The sequence below is a fragment of the Cupressus sempervirens genome, chromosome 9 (assembly GCF_028749045.1).
Source record: "Cupressus sempervirens isolate cs-2001-9-10 chromosome 9, ASM2874904v1, whole genome shotgun sequence".
Lineage (NCBI taxonomy): Eukaryota > Viridiplantae > Streptophyta > Pinopsida > Cupressales > Cupressaceae > Cupressus > Cupressus sempervirens.
In genome coordinates, this window is record NC_143126.1 from 436086408 (window position 1) to 436106824 (window position 20417).

Below are 20417 nucleotides of genomic sequence, written 5' to 3' on the forward strand. Positions count from 1 at the left end.
AGATCTATATAATTAAATGAATAATTAATATATAGAGAGAGATAATAGATAATGGTATAATTATAATATTGCAACTATATTATATTACAACATGATCTATTACATAATAAGAAACACCCAGTATTATAAGGGTAATTTTTTTGTTCATGCGATGGCTATAGGGTATATCATTATTTGATTATCATTAGCTTATCTATCTTGTATTAGGTAATTATTGGTGGGTTTGATGCTGAGTTCTTCCCTCCACGAGCCTTTGAACCAGCATTGTATTAATTATCAATATATGTGGCTTGTCACCTGTGCCAAAAAATAAAATAAAATAATAATGCAATAATATTACCATAAATTTTATAATATATTATTTACATAATGATTAAATCAATAATCCAAATATATAATTTGAAGAGTATATAATTGCATATACTAATAATATTAATACTAATAAAATACTATTGTGATTGATAAATAATAATTATGATATTAATCGTAGTTGAAAAACTTAGTTTTGGCAATATCTCGGCTAGCTCAAAATTCTTGAAAATCTCGGAATCGCCAAAAACTCAGCAAACAAATCAGGCAATAAATCATCACTTTTATCGAACATTTGGAAATATATAATTTATATATATGAAGACAATAAATAAATATATTTGTTCTCTCTAATGAATTTATAATTTATAAACACTATAAACTTATAAATGCTGTTAATAAACAATGCATATGCATATTAGCACTAAGAATGAATATACAGTATTATAATTTATTAGATATACAATTATTAATTTATACTAATTTATAACTCTCTATAATGAATTTATTAATATACAATATTATAATACTTTAGTATTAATATATAGTATTATAAATCTATATTATATAGTATTATAAATTTACAAAACCAACTCAAATAAATTAAAATTTGTATATTATAAACTTATCTATAAACTCACGATCATTAATTCATAACTTATAGTTCTATAAATTTACAACTTATAGCTCTATAAAAATATATATAGTGATGTTGATGTGTATACAAGAGCATAATAGTGATGTGTAGATGAGGAGATTTGCCTACTATACGTTGACTTTCCAAGTCATTCACTGGGGATGAAATTTCACATACTTATATTAATTTACAATAAATTTTCAAAACTGTTTTCTATAACTTGTTGAAGAGCAAAACCATTATGTGTGTATCCTACAATCAGCACTCCATGTGATGGCATCTTTGAGGCATATCATGGAATCTATGCTTCTACATTTTCTCAGCAGTCTAAGTCCGTGTGCCTTAATAGTCCTCCGTAATCGTACCTTTCCTTAGCAGCCATCGCAGCCATTTTGTTAGTTGTCGCAGCTTGTTGGAAAATGAAAAAACTCTAAACGTTTTTTAGAAAACTTTATTGTTTTTCAAGTTGACTTAATCAGCGGTTTTTGACCCAAAAATCGTAAAAACCGTGTTTTTTCATCCCAAATGCAGTGCAATTTTTTCAAAATGCCGTCAACGATTTATTTGGTGATTATATCGCCTAGCAATTTTGCTCGCAATATCTTGTGATATTAGCGATATATTGTAGATTTTTTTAAAAATGATATTAACAAATAAAAATATTAAAAGAAAAAACACACCCTTTTTCTTAATAGGGTATATAGAACATTACACACCAAAAATGAGAGGATGGACTAAAGAATGGATTAAAAGAAAAATTGAAATAATGTCTAACAAGGGGGCTTTATAATGGGTATCAGAGCATAATCTTGGCAACCTCAAGAAACTTGAAAATGTATCTCAAATAACAACAATCAACCAAGACACCATAGAAAAAGATTATGAAGAATACCTATGAAATAGAAGGAGGACATATAAATAACACATAATTGAAATGATTCGCCACATCCATAGTTTTGCATTTTCTCAATGACAACTAAGATGAGGGTTTAAAGCACCCAGTAATGATGCAGCCTTATTGGCTTCTACATTCGCCAACTCCACAACAATCATATAAATCTCAGTTACTGCTCAAATGTCACATCTTAACACTGCGTTCATATTTTATGGAACATGGGGTCTAACCAATAATTATAATCTCAGATCAGCATTTATAGTTGGAGATATTATATTGATACCTATTTTCGGGTGCAAGTGAGAACAACAATCCTATAGTGAGAAAGGATATATACTCATCCCTAACGCTCCATGGGCATTAGTGCCCATTTGAGATTAGTGATCGTAGCACAGAGGAAGTAATCCCATACAATCTAATGAAAATATGAGTACTACGATTCTTGCAAATCCATAATTGTTGCCAATGGTTGAAGGAATTAAAGTATGATATGCAGAAGGAGCGATCATGGCCAGCAATTCAAAAAGAGCGATTGACCATGTAATTTGTCAACAACACAGAGTGAACTTTCAAATCAAAAACTAGAAAAATGTAGTAATTTTTAATATGATAAGGATCCAAAGAAGGAATACAAATAAGGAGCACAAATTGCATCAACACTAGTAAAACTAGCACGTGCGTTGAGTCAGCAATATAGTGGTAGTGATTACGATTATTTAGAAACCACAATTATCATTAAATAAAACAAATAATGGAACAGATCTGAATTGGACATAACGATGACTAAGTCAAGCATGATGCATAGATAGAAGGAATTTGGTTACTAATATCTATCTATCTATCTATATATAAGTAAAGTATAGCACTTTGGAAGGATAATAATGAATCATATGAAGTTAGTAATTTGAGTAATTGATCAAATAGTTATAAAAGCATACCACAACCCAATGTGACTCGGCTTAGACTCGGTCAAGACCAAATTGGGCTGGGACTCGGACTCAACAAATAAAAAAACCCATGAAATTCAAAGATTTTTAAGGATTTTAAGCTTTTTTTCATGCATCATTTGCCAATTAACATCAACTACACAAATAATTGAGATAAATAGAAGCTACTTTGCACACATACACAACTTTTCATTGATCACGTAAGTATAAATGCAAATTTTTGAAAAAAATTACTTGAAGTTAAATTGAATATCATAATAGAAATATGAAATATAGTGTAATTGTCAAATGTCTAGAATATCCATGGAATATGCAATCCATGCCCATGGAATCAAAAATTCAAAACATATATTAAAAGAAAGGCTCATAGTAGCCTGTCTTCCTACGAGTAAGCCTAAGATAGGTCATGGAAGACTCTAGAGCCATCCTCTTTCTCTGTGTTTGAGGTTGAACCACAGTGACATGCTCATCATGATCATCCTCCTCATCATCAAAGTCAGATCCATCACTCTCAGCCTCAAGGTCTTGCACTGCGTCTCCTTGCATTGTAGCTTCGTCCACTACCATTACCACTGCCTCTGCCTCTCAATCTACCTAATCAACCCACTCCAAGTCTTCATCACTGAAGACATGATCATGAACCTCTTTGTTGGTGCCCAAAATCTATTTCTGACAGAAGTGAAGGTTGTTGTGAACAAAAACAAGATCATTCAACTTTTTTGCTGCCATCCTGTTGTGCCTCTTTGAGTGTATATGCTTGAACATACTCCAGTTGCATTCACATCCTAAAGCAATAGATGGATGGCTTAAGATACGGGCTGCAATCTTCTATAGATTTGACACCTTATTGCCAAACATCTCCCACCATACATCTGAAACAAGAAAACTTTAATTAAGTTCTATAACTTTGACTTTATCAATCTAGAGTCTAGATTCTAAAGTGGTAATAGAATAGAAATTACAATTTGGAATCATAGATTTTTACCAAGCATCAATTATGTCCAGTTTTTCTTGCATAAGTCTTGTGAAAATAGGTCTCCAAGTGCTTTCTTATACATCTCTATCTCACAGACTATAATTGTTCCAATAGTTTCATCAGGTGGGATTCTCTCTATAACATCATAAAGGCCACTAAACCCCTATTCATCAGCCTTAAAGTCTAGGTTAAATTGGTATGTTGGATTAAGAAAGCGGATAGTTGCATGTATAGGCCTATGAAGTAGATTGTGTTATCGCTTATTAATGACATCCCATACAGGACCATATTTTTCCCAATTCCCTGCATATCAAACTCGATTCCCTGCATATAAAACTTGAATAACCTCTTTTGCACTATGCATGCCCTCATAAATGTAACCCATTGAGGGATTCTCCCCATAAAAAATCTGTAGGATAACAATAAGAGGTTCTATGAATTGCAACTATTGTGAAAAACAAAACATTAAGCTTTAAGTTTTCCTTTTACAAATGAACAATGTCAATGTCAATGAACATAAACAAGTGTTTAACACTTTAACAAAAATAGCGAAATGAAATGGAAATGAGCACAAAAAGGAAAATCACCTCCACAATCTCTTTGGCGGGTTTCCAAAAGCCACTCTCATCAAAGACTAGATCAACCACCTCAACTACTACATTGAGATTTGCATATGATAAATTTGTCCAATCCTCCCATACAAACATACCTTTCAAAGAAGCCTTTGCATTAAGAAAAGATTTCAAAGGGAGAGAATTTGTTGCAAATCTAGTGATCATTGGACAAAACAATTCTTTCTTCTTTGATCTACACATTTTTTTATCCAAGGAATTTTACCTAGATCCTCTAACATGAGGTTAATGCAATGGCCAATAGAAGGGGTCCAAAACAAGTGGTGGTGCCTCTCCATAAGAAGTTTACCAAAAGAAACATAATTTGCTTCATTATCTATCACAACTTGCACTACATTCTCCTCACCCACCTCTTTCAACACTTCCTCCATTACCTCACAAAGATAACATTTTGTCATCCCCAAGGCATCAATTGATTTCAAAAACACTGTGGAACCTAAGAAAAAATAATGAAATTTAGTACAATCACAATGATCAATCAATTTACTACTAACTTACTAAAATGATAAAATCTAACTTTCTAAGCACAATATTGAATTACCTAATGAGGAGACAAGAAAATTCAGTAGTGTTCTATTTCTTTTATCAGTCCAACCATAGTTGATGATGGTGCAAGCCTTTGCAGACCATAGTTGATGATGGTGCAAGCCTTTGCAGCCCATACTTTACGCTGCTCCTCAATTTCAACTTTTACATCAGAAACTCGATGGACAAAAATAGGACCTTTTAGATCCTCATCATTAGGGGCTTTAAACCCTGGACCACAAACAGTAATGATGTCTATGGCAATTTGCCAATAAGGAGGCCTAAACCAAATTAAATAAACAAATATCTAATAAGTATACTTACTATATTAGTAGTAAGAGAAGTAAGACATGCAAATTCTTGAGTCTTGAAAGCAAGAGAAGACATACAAATTAAGAATTAAAATTATAAGTAGCTTGCTGCATTAAATGGAAGGTTTTTGTAGAAGAAGAAATCTCCGAGTCCCAACTTTGCTTGCTCATGATTCTCCTTATTCCAAGCCATGCTCTCAAGTGATGGCTGTGCACTTGGAGTTGTGCATAGAACAAAGATGGAATCAAGTGAGGATCTTTGCTTACACACCCAAAGCTTCTTGTTCACACTCTAAGATGCAATAGTACTAGAAGGTGGAACTGGAGAATGACCATGTCCATGATAACTTGAAGAACCCTCTACACTTCTAGTTCTAGGTAATTGTGCCATCTCTCCTTGTTGCTTTTTTAAAAATTATTTCTTCTCTACAACTTCCTCTAAGAGAGCTTGCATATCACCCATGAAATCTTGGGGAACCGCCTTGCATGCTTTGATAGCACGCCTTGGTATATGTGCAAGGTGATATTTCAATCTGTTAAAGTCCCCCTCATTATATGTTATTAGACAATGCCAACATGTCACAACTCCTATTTTTAGTGCCAGGAATGGCATGTTTTCAAGCCCTATCCCTTGTTATTGCATCAGGGTTAATTTTAGGCCCAGTTCCACTACCCTCATGTTGAGACATGATGTTTCTACTACAATATACCATAAATGAAAAAAAAGCATCAAGAAAATAGAAAATCCATACAAAATCCAATTTACAAACACCAGGGTTGCTTACTTTTCAAGTTTCATCAACATAAAATGGAACAAATCTAATGAATCCTAACAAATGCAAATAAAACAAGATTCATGAATGTAAATTTTTTTGCAAAATCAGACAAAAAAAAATTTACCTCTTCAAATTTTCTTTAGAAATGGAAATGTAACCCAAGTTTAAAGAAGCCTCTGTTTCTTTTAACTCCTCTCTATGCTTGGATGCAAGCTACTAAGTGGCACAAACAATTAGCAATCAATAGATGAGAGCCAACCGATTCGCTTAATCTATCTCCCAAAACCCCAATACTCTTCCCTCAACTCTTCTTTGTCTACTCTTTGTGTTTGCAAGTGATAGAATGACCTTTTTAAGTCTTACTCGTGCTTTACAAACCAAAAACAACAAAAAAAAACATTAAAGATGTGTTTAATGAACTTTACGAATGTTGCCTTGCAATCAAGGCATCTTGACAAGACTCGGTGAGTCAGCCAAGGCAATTGCCTTGACAAGTTATCTAGGATTCAGTCAGGACTTGGTTGAGTCCAAGTCCAGAGGCAATTTGCCTCGTTCTGGCCACCTCGCATCGGGACACGCCAAGTCCTATAACGTTGCAATTGAGTCCAAGTTCGAGCCCAATTTGGGCTTGACCAAGTCTGAGCTGAGTCTAAGGCTAGTCACATAGGTTACATATGATTACCTCTAATATTGGATTTCAAATAAGAATCAAAATTTGAGTATAATACTGATGACTAGTTGTATAATTCATATCATCCGGTTGTATCACATATATAAGAGATCTATATTGAGTTTTGATGCCCTTATAAGTAGTAGGAGCCGATTGACTATCTATAGAGCCTAGCCTAGTTTAGAGTTGGGGTTGGGGCCCAATGACGATATATATGTTGTCGAGCCTTAGAATAGTAAGGGCACAGTGAAGCACTCGTCCCTCTATATGGCAATTGGTGGCTATATGGCAATTGGTGGAGGGCATTCCGATCCCTTAGGCCCGTAATCTGAATGAAGTGAAGGTGGGGGGGGTGGGGCAACCCTAACTTTATCAAAAGTCTTGGTCATATGATTGCCTATCAATTCTATGGCTGACCCGCCCCCCCAGCCAATATATAAGGAGGGCTCCTCCCCCAGCTAATCATAATTGATGCTATTAATAAATTGCGGATAAATCTATAAGACCTCTTTTATTAGTGCATAGTGGATAGCGAGTGTGCACAAAGGAGTAAATTGCTCACGTTGGGGTAGGAGAATCCCAATATGGAAGTCCCACATAGATCAAGTCCAACCTCGAGCAGCTATAAATCTACCATTCATTATGAGATTTGATACATAGGGAATACTGACATTATCCAAAATTACTAATAGTACTCAAAATCCTTTTATGTTGAAATTCATGAGGGATAGGGAGTGTGCATAGGGGAGGAGTAAATCGTGAACTTTGGGGTAAGACAATCCTAAGTAGATCGTGTCCAAACTTGAGCAGCACTAAATCTACCATCCACCACAAAACTAACACATATTGAGTGGGTAGGAACTATGCACAAAGGGAGGAGTAAATCAATCACATTGAGGAAAGAGAAGTCCAATATTGCCTCCATGTAGATTGGGTTCAAACTCGAGCAGTTGTAAATCTACTTTTGATTTCAAGACGGAGGAAAGGAGCATGACATTTATGATTGAAGTCGGTAAAACATTTCCTTAACCTTTTCTTATTTCAATGTGTAAAAGAGTAGTATAAAAAAGTTTTAACATGCATACTTTGTGTCTTCATGCATTAATGTGTTTTCTTTGTGTCTTCATTCATTCGTTTGTCTACCTTGTTTATGCATTTTGTCTTCATGCATTAATATGTCTACTTTGTGCATTCTTTGTGTCTTCATTCACATATTCTTGTATAGGCTATCATATATTAACACACGCACTTCAGAAAATGCTTAACACATATGGGGGAGAGAGAATGAATTCTAAGCTATGAATTGTTTGGGACAAGCAAATTCAAGAAGGGAGGATTGTGATATCCCCACCAGAATAAGATTTATATAATTAAATGAATAATTAATATACAAAGAAAGATAATAAATAATGATATAATTATAATGTTACAATCATATTATTATGACACAATATATTAAATAATAATAATAATTTAATATTATCATAAATTTAATAATATATTATTTACATAATGATTAAATCAATAATCCAAATATATAATTTGAAGAGTATATAATTACATATATTAATAATATTAATATTGATAATAATATTATTACGATTAATAAATAATAACTATAATATTAATAAATAAAGACATTAAATGAAAGGATACACCTTTTCTTTTAATAGGGTATATAAGAATATTACACACCAAAAATGAGAGGATGGACCAAAAAACAATTGAAGTAATGTCTAACAAGGGGACATTATGTAGATTAATCAGTATCCTTCGTATAACCAAACCAATTTATTATGAAGAAGGATGATGGATAGAAATTGTGTTTGATGAAACATGAAGAGATATAATCCCTTTATTTTGTATGGTACAAGTGGGAGACCAATCTCATTCCATAAATCATCTTTCAGAAACCTTTTATCTCTTATATTTATCCAAATTTGGATCTGCTAAATCAAGCACTTGCCTTTGGCATTAATTAGTTGCATACATTTAAGGACCAGCATCAGAGACAGAACCATTACTGTTGCTAGTTTATATATCCAGATCAGAAAGAGAAAATCATTGCATAAGCATAGCTCCCCCTTAGTTGCACATTCATATGGCCATACCAGACACAGAAGTGTGCTCATTATTACAGTCATAATTATAATGACATATTAGGCACAGAAAATATTGCTATAAGCAACAACTACAAAGTAATTGCATGATTTGAAGGATCAATATCTGACATAGCAACATTTAGAAACATTTCTATCATTAGAAGGAGGTTCATAACTCACATCGATATGCCAGGATGAGCAAAGCTCTCGATATATTGTAGATTGGAATATCATAACCATGCATAATTCCTAAAGTCATATCAGAACAGCACTGATGTAATATCAAATTAAGATATTGTTATTTGCAGATTATGCATGTTATCAAGATAATCCTACCATTATCTATATAGACTTAATCACCTTGTAAATATCCAATTGTCAAATTAGAGATAACAGTGATATTGGCATACATATCTTATCAATTTCATAAACTAAATATTCATAAGTGGTGTCATAGATCACAATTCATAGTATTAATCAAGACTTGGAAGAAATAAGTCTCTTGCAATTGATTATGCAACTTAATCGCCCCAATTTCATAAGTTATTACTAAAGGGGGCATTTCATTTTCCAAGCCTCCTTCAAGGTTTGTGCTTTAAATTCTACATCTAACGAGAGTTAATTGTGTTACTCCCTAAAATTTGTTGTTTAACAATTTTTTTAATCTTCGGCTTTTTCCAAACATTGACCATTATTTTCACATTTAGGAGATAAAAGGAAAAAGAAGAAAGAAAAAGCACTTGCCAAATTTGCTGAGTCAATGTCAAACCATTATTGTATTTGTCCTTCAATCTAAAAGTTAGGCTATCTTGACCCTAATAATATAGCACTAGGACAATATAAGTATATTAGTGTCCTACATAAATCTATCACGATGCTCACTACGAAACTACATTAAGCAGAATGTTGGCAGAGTATTTGCAGCCTGAAAATTTGAAACATTTAAATGAATTAAGTATTATTAGGTAAGGTGAGAAATCAATAATTAAAAAACAAATGGCACATAACGATTATCTAAGTCATTTAGAAAAAAAAAGTTGCCCATAAGATGAAGATGCAATTTTGTTGGTAATTCATGAAATTGTCAAGGATCAATATGGTCGATCCCTTATCTCTAAGTTACCAGGTTGGTACCCACGGGTTGTGTACCAGGTACAAGTATGTCTATGGGTACCTTCTGGGTTCACACAGGGTACTTGCAGGGTAGATATATGCATATTTGAATATTTTTCCACTATCGATTGGCATTTAATTATCTTTGGCATTTGGCATTGATCAATGATCAAGTATCATACTATGGGATGCTTTAGTTTTAGAAATTATGTACGTTTCTCTTATATATACATATGATGCATATATATATACACACATGCATACCTATACGTACTCAAATCCCCCAAATACAAATCATGTACCCATGTACCGGGTTCTTGTACCAGCACCTATCCCCGAACCCAAACCAGTAACTTAGCTTTATTACTTTGACAATAATTGTTTTAGCTGTAACTTTTGATTGGGAGTTTGAGCACTTAGCTTCAAAAGAAAGGACATGAGGTTTTATCAAATTATAAATAATGAAACAAAACAAAACAAATTATATATAAGAAAGTAACTTATCTACCTCAGCTGCAGTGCCTGGAAGTGAACCAAGCCCGGCTTCTTTCAACTGTGAAAGGAACTCTTCAACGCTGAAAAAATCAGTTGATACAACAAATTACAAAAAAATAGAAATGCAAAAATAAAGTCTAAAAGTAAATTTTAAAATCAATCATAAGAAACTAACAAACCTGATGCCAAGTGTAGCTGCTCCTTGGAAAACTTCTAGAGGTGAAAAGGCATGAACATGAATCTGAGGGACAACACTCTTCACAGCATGTAAAATATCCAAATATGTCTTCCCTGAGTATGCCGGGTGGATACCTCCCTGTTTTTAAGCCGGTTGAGGGGGTTCATCATGTCTAGGTACTAATAATTAATCATATAGTAGTCCCTTTCACAAAATGCATTCTTCATTTTTCAGTAGATGACATTACTATAAATGTAAAATATTCTTCATGGATTAACAATTGTCAGTTGGATCAAGCAGAGGCTAATAGAAATGGGGATCTAAGAATAATGGAGATTTGGAAAAACAATGCTTGCATGGATAAATCATGAACATTCATAAGTAGGAGATATTTACCACATCAAGTCAAATTATGGTATTGCAATCAGGATTCAACTATGTAGGAATCAAACTCATTGACCCCTGTTTAGTGAGTAGTGGTTAACAAGAACCCATCTCTCATGAGAATGAATGGAACACTTAACACTCGTTACATCTAAGTGATGCTCATAGGGGTGAATCCCATTCATTATCATGAGAGTTCATTAAACATGGGTCAATGAGTTTGACTCAAAAACTGCGCAGTTGAATGCTAATAGCAATGTCACAAACATGAACATATTTTGAAAAATAAAATGTAGCTGTATTAGAAAAGACCCTTAGGGACATTGACTCAAGCAAATAGACCTTGTGGTATTATATTAAATGTTGAGAATCACACAATGTTGGAAAATGCTAATAATAAGTACCAGAATTGTGGTAAACAAAATTTTTATCTCCCTAATATTCATTTAGGAAAAGGAACTAATCTAGAGGAATTTGTAAACGAATCCTAGGACATTTATAAAGAGTCATCTGATCTCCAAAACATTGTGTTCGTTACTGAAGAAATTAAATTAGTTCCAAATCATTCTAACAAATTAGAGGAAATGCCCAATAAAATGGTATAACAGGGAGATAAATAACATGTACAACAAAATATAGATGTGAACCATGGCAGATATGAGACCTAAATTTTTAACTTAATGTCATATTCAGGAAATACAGAAACCTCAGTTTGCACAACATTGAGAAACAATGGGTATAGACAAAGAGCTCTCAGAAGAAATCAGATGAAAAAGTTCAAGCTTATATGTGATGAGAAATCACTAGAAAAAGCAATTTGATTTTCATATACCAATATATAAAGTCTTGGATGCAGAAGAAAAAAGAGCATGCATAGAAAGACAAGTAAAAAAATGCGCATTTCAATAAAAAATCTTTGAAAATAGGAAAGGTAACTGTGCAAAGGACATGCATGCAGAAAGAAAATGCAAACTTGCCTGCTTACATTTACTTCAGAAGAATTTTTGAGGTTTATTGACATTGCATGTAATTAATAATGTAACATGTCTCTTGATTTACTTTTGTGATATAGTTCCTTATTTTAATAATACAATCATAAATTTGCAAACTATATGTTGGAAACAAGAAAACAACAATTGACAGATCATGGAGATAGAAAAGAATAAGAGTGGAGAGAAGAAGAAGAAAATATAAGGCAAAGAAATACAATTATATGACAATTTTCTCACGGCTTGTCTATCCAAAAGATCTCAGATAAAATAAATACAATGAAGGTGTGCAATCACTACATAAGGTCTTCTCAACCCAGCCTTATTGCTTTAGTTATTATTACAAGGATGGAAATGTAGCAAACAATTTTTTACTATAGATTCTTATTTTTCTGTAGCATTTTTGTTGTCAGCTTCAAGAGGGAACCAATTATGGATGGCAGCCAGTGAGACTTCATTGAACAGGGTTACATTTCTGCCCTCCGTTTTGAGGGTGAACTTAACATGAATATTGGGTTAAAATGTTTATTTTTTATGGGCAGGATTTTGGAGGTCTTGTTGTATGGCTTCCTATGTGGAAATTTTGTATTGGTTGGAAGCAGATATCTCAGTTATATGCATACGCTTTGATTGTAAGTATGGAACATTTCTACCAGATTTTCACCATGTTAACTGTTCTTAAGCTTACCATTTTTGTAGTGATATGTTGTTTCTAAAGAGCTTAGTCTGATTTCTCTTTGGCTTGAGGTAATTTGAAAGCATCCATTTTCTATGACACTGCCCTTCATGCATTTGTTCTCATTCACATTTGATTTTGGGGTGAGTTTTGATATAAATTCTCTGTATATGTCATCTTGATCTTACTTAAAAAATCAACTTCAATCTAAGACTAAGGCTTCCAAGTAATATTATCGCCTATGAGAATATATATCAACTTAAATTTACACTTTGAAACTCTCCATATGATTTTCATACATGCAATATTTGTCCACCTACACCAGTCACCATGGCAGATTGGCCGTCCTTTCACATCAATAGCACCTACCTCAGGGCCCTTTTTAACAAAATGATTCTGTAGGTGCCCAAAATGGATGCATCTAACATAACTGCTGTGGGTGCAATGCACCATGTATAGGCTTTTCCAACAACATATGGCAAACAAATAACCATTCATCACAACATGAAATATAAAAGGAATTCAACACGCTCATAATGATTCTTAAATCAGTCCCTTAGCTTGTACATTAAGTTTGAATGTAAACCCGAAATATCCTGTATTGTTACAAGTTCACGACAAACCTATCAAGATATTACCTAAAATAAAATTCTCAGAAAGAAGTGTTAAGCCACAAAAGATAAATTAAATGTGTTCCCATCATGCAACAAACATAGTTAATGACTGCCAGTTTCACACAAACTAATGTTGCTCATGAAAAGCAGGTGGCTGATGTCCTCACAATATTATGTATAATAAACATCTGTAACTCCCATATTTGCAAATTTTCAGTTCACAAGCAATCTGAGTGGAGCTCCAAGAGTCAAGAGACACATGCTAAATGTTAAACCTGACCAAGCAGATGATCACTGAAATCTCAGCAATCTTGGAAATTTTAGAACGAATAAACAAGTGTACATTGCAGGAACCTTTCAATCCTAGATTAAGATATATGCTAATAATTATAGTATTCCAAAGGAGTTAGCCATGGAGAATCAACCTGCATACATATCTCAGTTGCTCCCCTCTCCCAGGCTTCAACTGTTCTTCTGGATATTTCCTCTAAGGACAACCTATGATTCAGAAACAAAGGGAAATAAACTATTTCATTAGAATGAACATTTTACATCAACAGCACATTTCATATGCAAGAGAACAGAAAATAAGTAAATGTTATTCTGAGCAATGAGATATATTAAATAATATATCATGCAAGCAATTCCCAAGATAACTACAATGACTATGCAGTAACTTTACAAGATTACAAAACAAATGAATGCTCACATCTCCCTCGTCTAACAAAAAGAAGGCAGCAATCAATGGCTTTGTCACTTGAAGCCAAGAATCTAGCACTACCAATTACCAATCAAAAGTGATCAGCCAAACAGATATTAAAACAATGTAACCTGATGCTCATATATTTTGGTACTACACAACTCTCAAAAGAGATAACAAAACTACAAAGTATAGCAGCCCCATCTTTCACGAGGAGAAAAAAAAAATTTGAATCTGTTGCTTGCAAAGTCAAAAACATCACATAAATTTGTCCTCTTCCTGTTTGGTATTTGATGTCTAATTAATCAATTAATATTATAAGCTGTCAAATCCTTACTGCATGATTAAACCTGTTTCTATTCTTTTTTAGGTAAGTTTTGAATGTTGTCAACACTTTAACACAAATATTTACATGTGCTATGTTGGCTTCCAAAACTGCAGTTTTACAGTCCTAGAACTCTTCTTAACTTCAAGGCCAGAGATTTGTCACCAAGACGGTAGAACGAGTATTACAGGATCCAGACTCTGCTCAAATTCGGCAAGCTGATTTTGGGCTCTGACTCGAACTTGACACCTGGGCTCAACAAGAGCTCAGCAAATTGGAAAGCCCAAGAAATTCAACTATATTTCATAATTTAAAACTTGCCTTATGTATCCTTTAATAAATAAACATTAAAGACACAATGATCTCATCAAATAAAAGCTACTTGGAACACACACAAGTTTGCATTTATCACAAAGCATAACTGCAAATTTTAGGATTTAGTTGAAGGAAATAAGCAAAACTAAATAACACATAAGAAATATAACTAGTGCCAATCACAAATTAGAAATAAATTTAGTGTGAGATGTTAACAAAATTCATGGCATTGAAAGTTTGAAATGTGTGAATGAAAGCTACTAAATCTATTAAATACATGATTACAAGCTACTAATTCCTCTAAATGTGTGAATGTGAGCTATTAACTTGCAAGCTATGATCTTCTAGTGAGCTCTTCAATGCCTTAATAATTTTCCTCACATGCCTTTTTTACTCTCCTTGCGATATTTGTCTTTGCAAAATTAAGTGAAGTTTCCTGTGAATTCATTTTTCTCGTCTCTATGTCAATTTTCTCAGTCTCCTTGTGCCCAATGTCTCTTGGTCAATGACAAGAAATAAAACATCAAAATTGTGTCTTAAAAACACTTGATCTGTTGTTGAAACTTCACTGGTTTTATGAATGGAACGTCTCCAATTGTTTATTAACTCTGTCTTGCATTTCGAATTTTTCAAATAGCTCTCTTGAGTCAAAAGTTATCCTCAGTTAAGTATGTCTCACATTTTCATCTTTTTCTCCTAGATTCAATAACCAAAAGGTTAACAAAGTTAATTGATCTTTTCAAATTATGTTTTGTTAAGTGCATCATTAACCTCACTTAAAATTTACATTTAAAAATTTAAAAAAAGACGTTAATATGCATAAATAAAACATGCGAAAAAGCAAGATTGCTTAGCCTCCTCTTGGTTAGGCAATCAATCTAAAAAACACATTTTCAAATGATTCATAAACCTATTATTTTATAATTACTTTTAAAACCAGCAAATGGGATATCTTTCATATTACAGAAATGCAACGATAGATGAATCATAAGCAGCAGCAGCATCTTTGAAAGATGGTCTCCAGGAGGTGTTCTTTCATGTACAGAAATGGAATAATGACAAAATTATACAAGACATTAAGAGTTCCTGAGCAAATCTAATTGATAAAGTGTGAAATCAAGGCCCATTGCCAATAAAATACCCACAAAATGACAAGAGAATTTTCAATAAATGTATGCATAGACATAACCCAATAGTTGTTTGACATAATGTCTGGATTAATTTTGAGAAAAGAAATGAAACCATCATGGCATGTGCACAGGATGAATGTGGCAAAATAAGATTTTAAATAAAATATTGTAATTGTTGTGCACAAAGACAATTTCCCCAAAATTCCCTCTACCATAAGCTGATACAAATTCTTCCAGATTGTGGAAACATAATTGTCAATGCCCAAATCATGTACAATTTGTTGAAGGGAATCCATAATTTCCTCCAACTTTGCAAGACACTTCCCGTGTGGAGATTGGAGCTTTGTGAATCACTACCGTGATGAACGAGCAATGCACGAAATCATTTGACAAAAAGTAAAGCATGGAAATGCAGATAGAATGAAAGGGCAACAACCAACATGGAAACTATTTGACTAAATGCTCAAGGATATGCCATCTCATGGGAAATAAGGTTTCTAAGTGGGAGTGTTAAGAATAGATAAAGAAACTGTAAGCACCTATGTGCAAACGTAATTGGCAAGGTCGTGGCTAGATCCCACCACAACTCAATTGGAATAGCTGAAAATTATTCCTCCTTCCTGCATATGTGATGTGACTGTCATAGGTAGAGATCATTTGTTTGTAGTTGTAACAATGAAATTCATTGAAAGAATTCATGGAGCTTAAGAAAAACTTAATACATATAATTTTTTTGTGAGGATCGATGACGATTTCAATGCTTGTGAATTTTACTTATTAAAAGAGTTAGACAAAGGTCAAACTAGTAGCGAACCCATGCAAATTCTTTCACGGGAAACGCAAGTCTTCGTTAATTCCATCAGCACACAACAAATGCAGAAAGAAACACTTCGAAGACATTCCAACTAGCATTGATTGAACCCAAATCCTACTGCCTCTCTTAACCCATGGCGCCTATATAGGAATTCAAAATCCAAGATCATTGGACAACGCATTTGACATGTTTAGCAAACTGCCGAACAATGAAGTGAATATATGTTGATAGATTTTGAAATAATTTTAGAAAAACCACATAGATATATGTGGGACGTATTTAAGCTAATGTGTCTCCTAGGACGGGCTTTCAACCAAACACCGATGACAATGATAAAAATATTGAGAAAATATTTAACATCTACAAAATATACAATTGGCGATCTAAGTTGTTGGTTGGATTCTGGTACAGATGTCAGATTGAGATTCGATCTCGAAATTCCTTCAAGTTATTTTTACGTTGGGTTCAGATTTGTTTTGGGTCTATCCATACGAAAACATGTGTTTTTTAAAAAAATGTATGTGTGTGTATTTATGCAACAACAAATAAGTCCATACATCACTATGCTAATAGTAAAGCAACATAACAAAATGCACCACCACATTTATATTTTAGTTCTATAGGAAATTAATTGCATCATTCAACACATGCATTTGCACTTGGAAATCATGATTTAGGGCTGGAGTTTGAATTTTTCAAAGCATTTGATCTACACATGCAAATACATCTGTAAAACCTTATTTTGAAGAACAAAGTTGCATTTGAGCTTCTTTTTGCTCCAAGTTTTACTCTTTGCTCTCCAACTAAGTGTAAGATTTCAGTTTTGATTGTCTTTCTTGATCATGTTGCTTATTTGTTGCATTCTTTTGCTCCTTGTCTTTCATTTGTTTGGATGCAGCCCTAGATTTTTGTTCCATGTTATTAAATAAATTTAAAACTCTCATTCCTTGCAAATACAAAAGGTTCTTCAATCAAAAACAAATTTGCATGCAAGATTGAAGTGTTGAAGCTTATCAAATTGAATCAAAGCAAGTGGTATGCTCTTTATTTTCATTTTTGGTTTTTGTATGTCCTTTGATTGCTTGTTATTGTTTGTTTTTCGTTTGTTCGAGCAAAAAAGTTGGAATTTTTATCTATAGAATGCAAGTATCCTGCATGCTTGCATCTTCCATATCCAATCCATCTTCAAAAGTCATCCAAACTCCACATTCCCAAATATGTAACCAAACTTCTGAAACCTGATTGCATATTTACACAAGGTAGAAATAATGAGTTTTTACCACATGTAATTGGATCTCTAAAACCCAAATTTGGGAGAAAAACTCATGTTATTAATACAAAAATATCATCCACATTCTCTTAACTTGCATTCTTGTCCATTCAAAGAAAAGCCATATATTTCCTAGATGCAATCCACCTCTTAAAACTCGATTTTGGCCATTATTGCCCAAAATACAAGCTGTACCATTTGCATACTTCTAAAGTGTTCAATAAGTATCTAAATCCTACATAGAACACTTATCCTCAATGGATCTGCATCATTGTTCAAGTCTTGAAACCCTCGTGGATTCAATCCCATTAAAAGATGTTATCACCCGTTAGAATTCTCATGTTGCAACAAACTCTTCAAGTCAAAATGTGTCAAAATTTATTCAAAGAATAGAGACATCCTGTCAAGAAGATATGCTTCCAACCAAAAGAAACAATATTCATTTGGTAGCCACTTTCCCAATGGCATTCCTAGAACCTAAGTTCCTGTGGGAATGCGCCAAACATTTTGATACAGCAAATACAAGTAAAATAAATTATAAATTAAAAAACTCAGTTAAAGATGTTATAGGGAAAGTTGTTTTGAGTTTACATCCGACATCATTGAGAAAGTTTTCAAAGTGTCGAAAACTGCAAAATGTGGAAATCTCACAAAGGAGAATTCAATACAATTTTGAATCAGAAAAAGCTTAGTTACATCAAGTTTTCAAATGACAACATACAATTCATCAAAGAGAATCAAGAGGCTATCAAAACATACAACGCCATGGTTATCAAATTAAATGCAATGGCTTAGAATACAGAAACTACCAACAACTGCAACATTTTCTTCAAGTTTCTCAAAAGATATATTGCATGTAGTTGATTTGCATGCAATCGAATTACACGTGCCTTTAGCTACATAATTGAATAAGTCTTCTTTCCTATTTGACTTAGTCGAGGTGGTTGAGCTTCTCCCACCTTTTTCTCCTTTTTTCTCTCACTCAGGAGTGCCCTCCATTGTAAATAATCATTTTTTATATGCAAGAGAAATTGGCCAAATTTGCACAAGCACAACTATGATTTTGTACTAGAAATTTGAAGGAAAAGTGAGTAAAAAGGGCAATTTGTTTCGAAGTTGTGTCTAGAAGCAACTTTGGTAGATCAAATTGGAAGTTGTCATTGCAATTTGTCTTTACTATCTTTAATTCATGCTAATCATGTATGTGTATTAGAGAAAAGTGAGTACAAGAAGCATTTAAATTCAAAGTTGTGACTGGAAGCAACTGTTGTGATACAAACTAGAAGTTGTGACTGTAAATTGTATTACAGCCTTATATTCATGCAATTTATTAGAATTAATTTACTTTCATGTCCGTGAACCGAAATACCTTGTAGGATTATAGTTTAGAAAGCATCTACTTCTAGAAGTCTGTGTGTCCAAATAGTAGACATATATCTTTGAGGAATTGCATAGGAGTCTGTAAGCTTCATTGCTGCTATTATAGTGCAGAAAAAATATAGACATAGATCTAAGCTGGTACACTTTTAATAAGCCTATGAGTTAGTGAGAGTTTATCAGTATCACTATTTCCAACTTCAATATAGAAATGTAGTTTGGAGATCCATCTTACCCATTACCTGCTCCACGAGTAAGTGGATTCTTTCCTGAAACAAGAGGAAAGAACATTTGTAACACCCTTATAAGTATTTCTAATCTTCTTGCTTGCCTTGAGTTGATCCAAGGAGCGGTCAAAAGGGGGAGCCTTCTCTTTAATGTAGGAGAGACTTTCTCTCACACACTATGGATGGTACTCCTATTTTGCAACAAAATTTATATACCCTATCGGTTGCGAAATATCCACCCAACAAATAATATGCAATAACATACTTATTCCTTCATAACCTAGACTAATTTGTTACCCGAATGGCTGAGGAAATAAAAATATTTTTGCTACCCTTATGGCTGAGAAAATAAGGGTTTTGTAAGGCCTGAAAACTTTAAACCTATGAATCAAATTTTATAATCACAAAGGTCAGAAATGAAATAAAAAGCATCAGTCCTTTTGATGTCTATGAACCTAATCTTGGCCTCTACTTGCACAAACCTAGTCCTTATTGATACCAATCAAATAGGCTAATAGGCATTACAAACTTTCTATACAAGAGAACATATACTCCCCCTCACTTACATATGTATGCTACAAGAACAAAAAAAGTACTACTAATTTTCTTTCTACATCTCAAAGATCATCACAAATAAATGTTAAACAAGGATAACTGAGAACCCCACTTTCTTGTACATTTGTTCCATTGTCATGCATTTTGTCACCACAAAATATAGGTAACAATACGAAACTTTTTCAACTTAGTTTCATTTTCCTCAGAGTTAGTTCGTTATTTAATTGGTTAGTATTGATCAATCAATTGACTTCAATTCATATAATGAATTCATTTACTGAAGGCTTTCGTCAAGTCTTTTTCATTTTTTTGTTTGGTGACCCTGTGGTTGATTTTTTAAGCCTTCAACATCCCTTTTCGCATTTTCAAGTGTGAGTTTATTTTTGGTCTTTTAGTTTTTCTCAAAACCTTGCTTTTGGGTTTTCCCCTCGATTCGGTATATCTTAGGGCTTAATCGGGTTTGACAGTCAAAAGA

General features: G+C 33.3%; 1 protein-coding gene across 1 annotated transcript in view; it reads right to left on the reverse strand.

The window, feature by feature from the left end:
- The window catches only part of LOC149539170 (uncharacterized), a 350582-nt gene that overhangs the window by 22470 nt on the left and 307695 nt on the right, over positions 1-20417 (reverse strand). Inside the window, exons 11-13 of the mRNA XM_089800496.1 lie at positions 13655-13727; positions 10568-10704; positions 10402-10468 (exon numbers count right to left, since the gene is read on the reverse strand). Coding sequence (XP_089656622.1) covers positions 10402-10468; positions 10568-10704; positions 13655-13727 — 277 coding nt within the window. The remainder of the gene's footprint in view (positions 1-10401; positions 10469-10567; positions 10705-13654; positions 13728-20417) is intronic.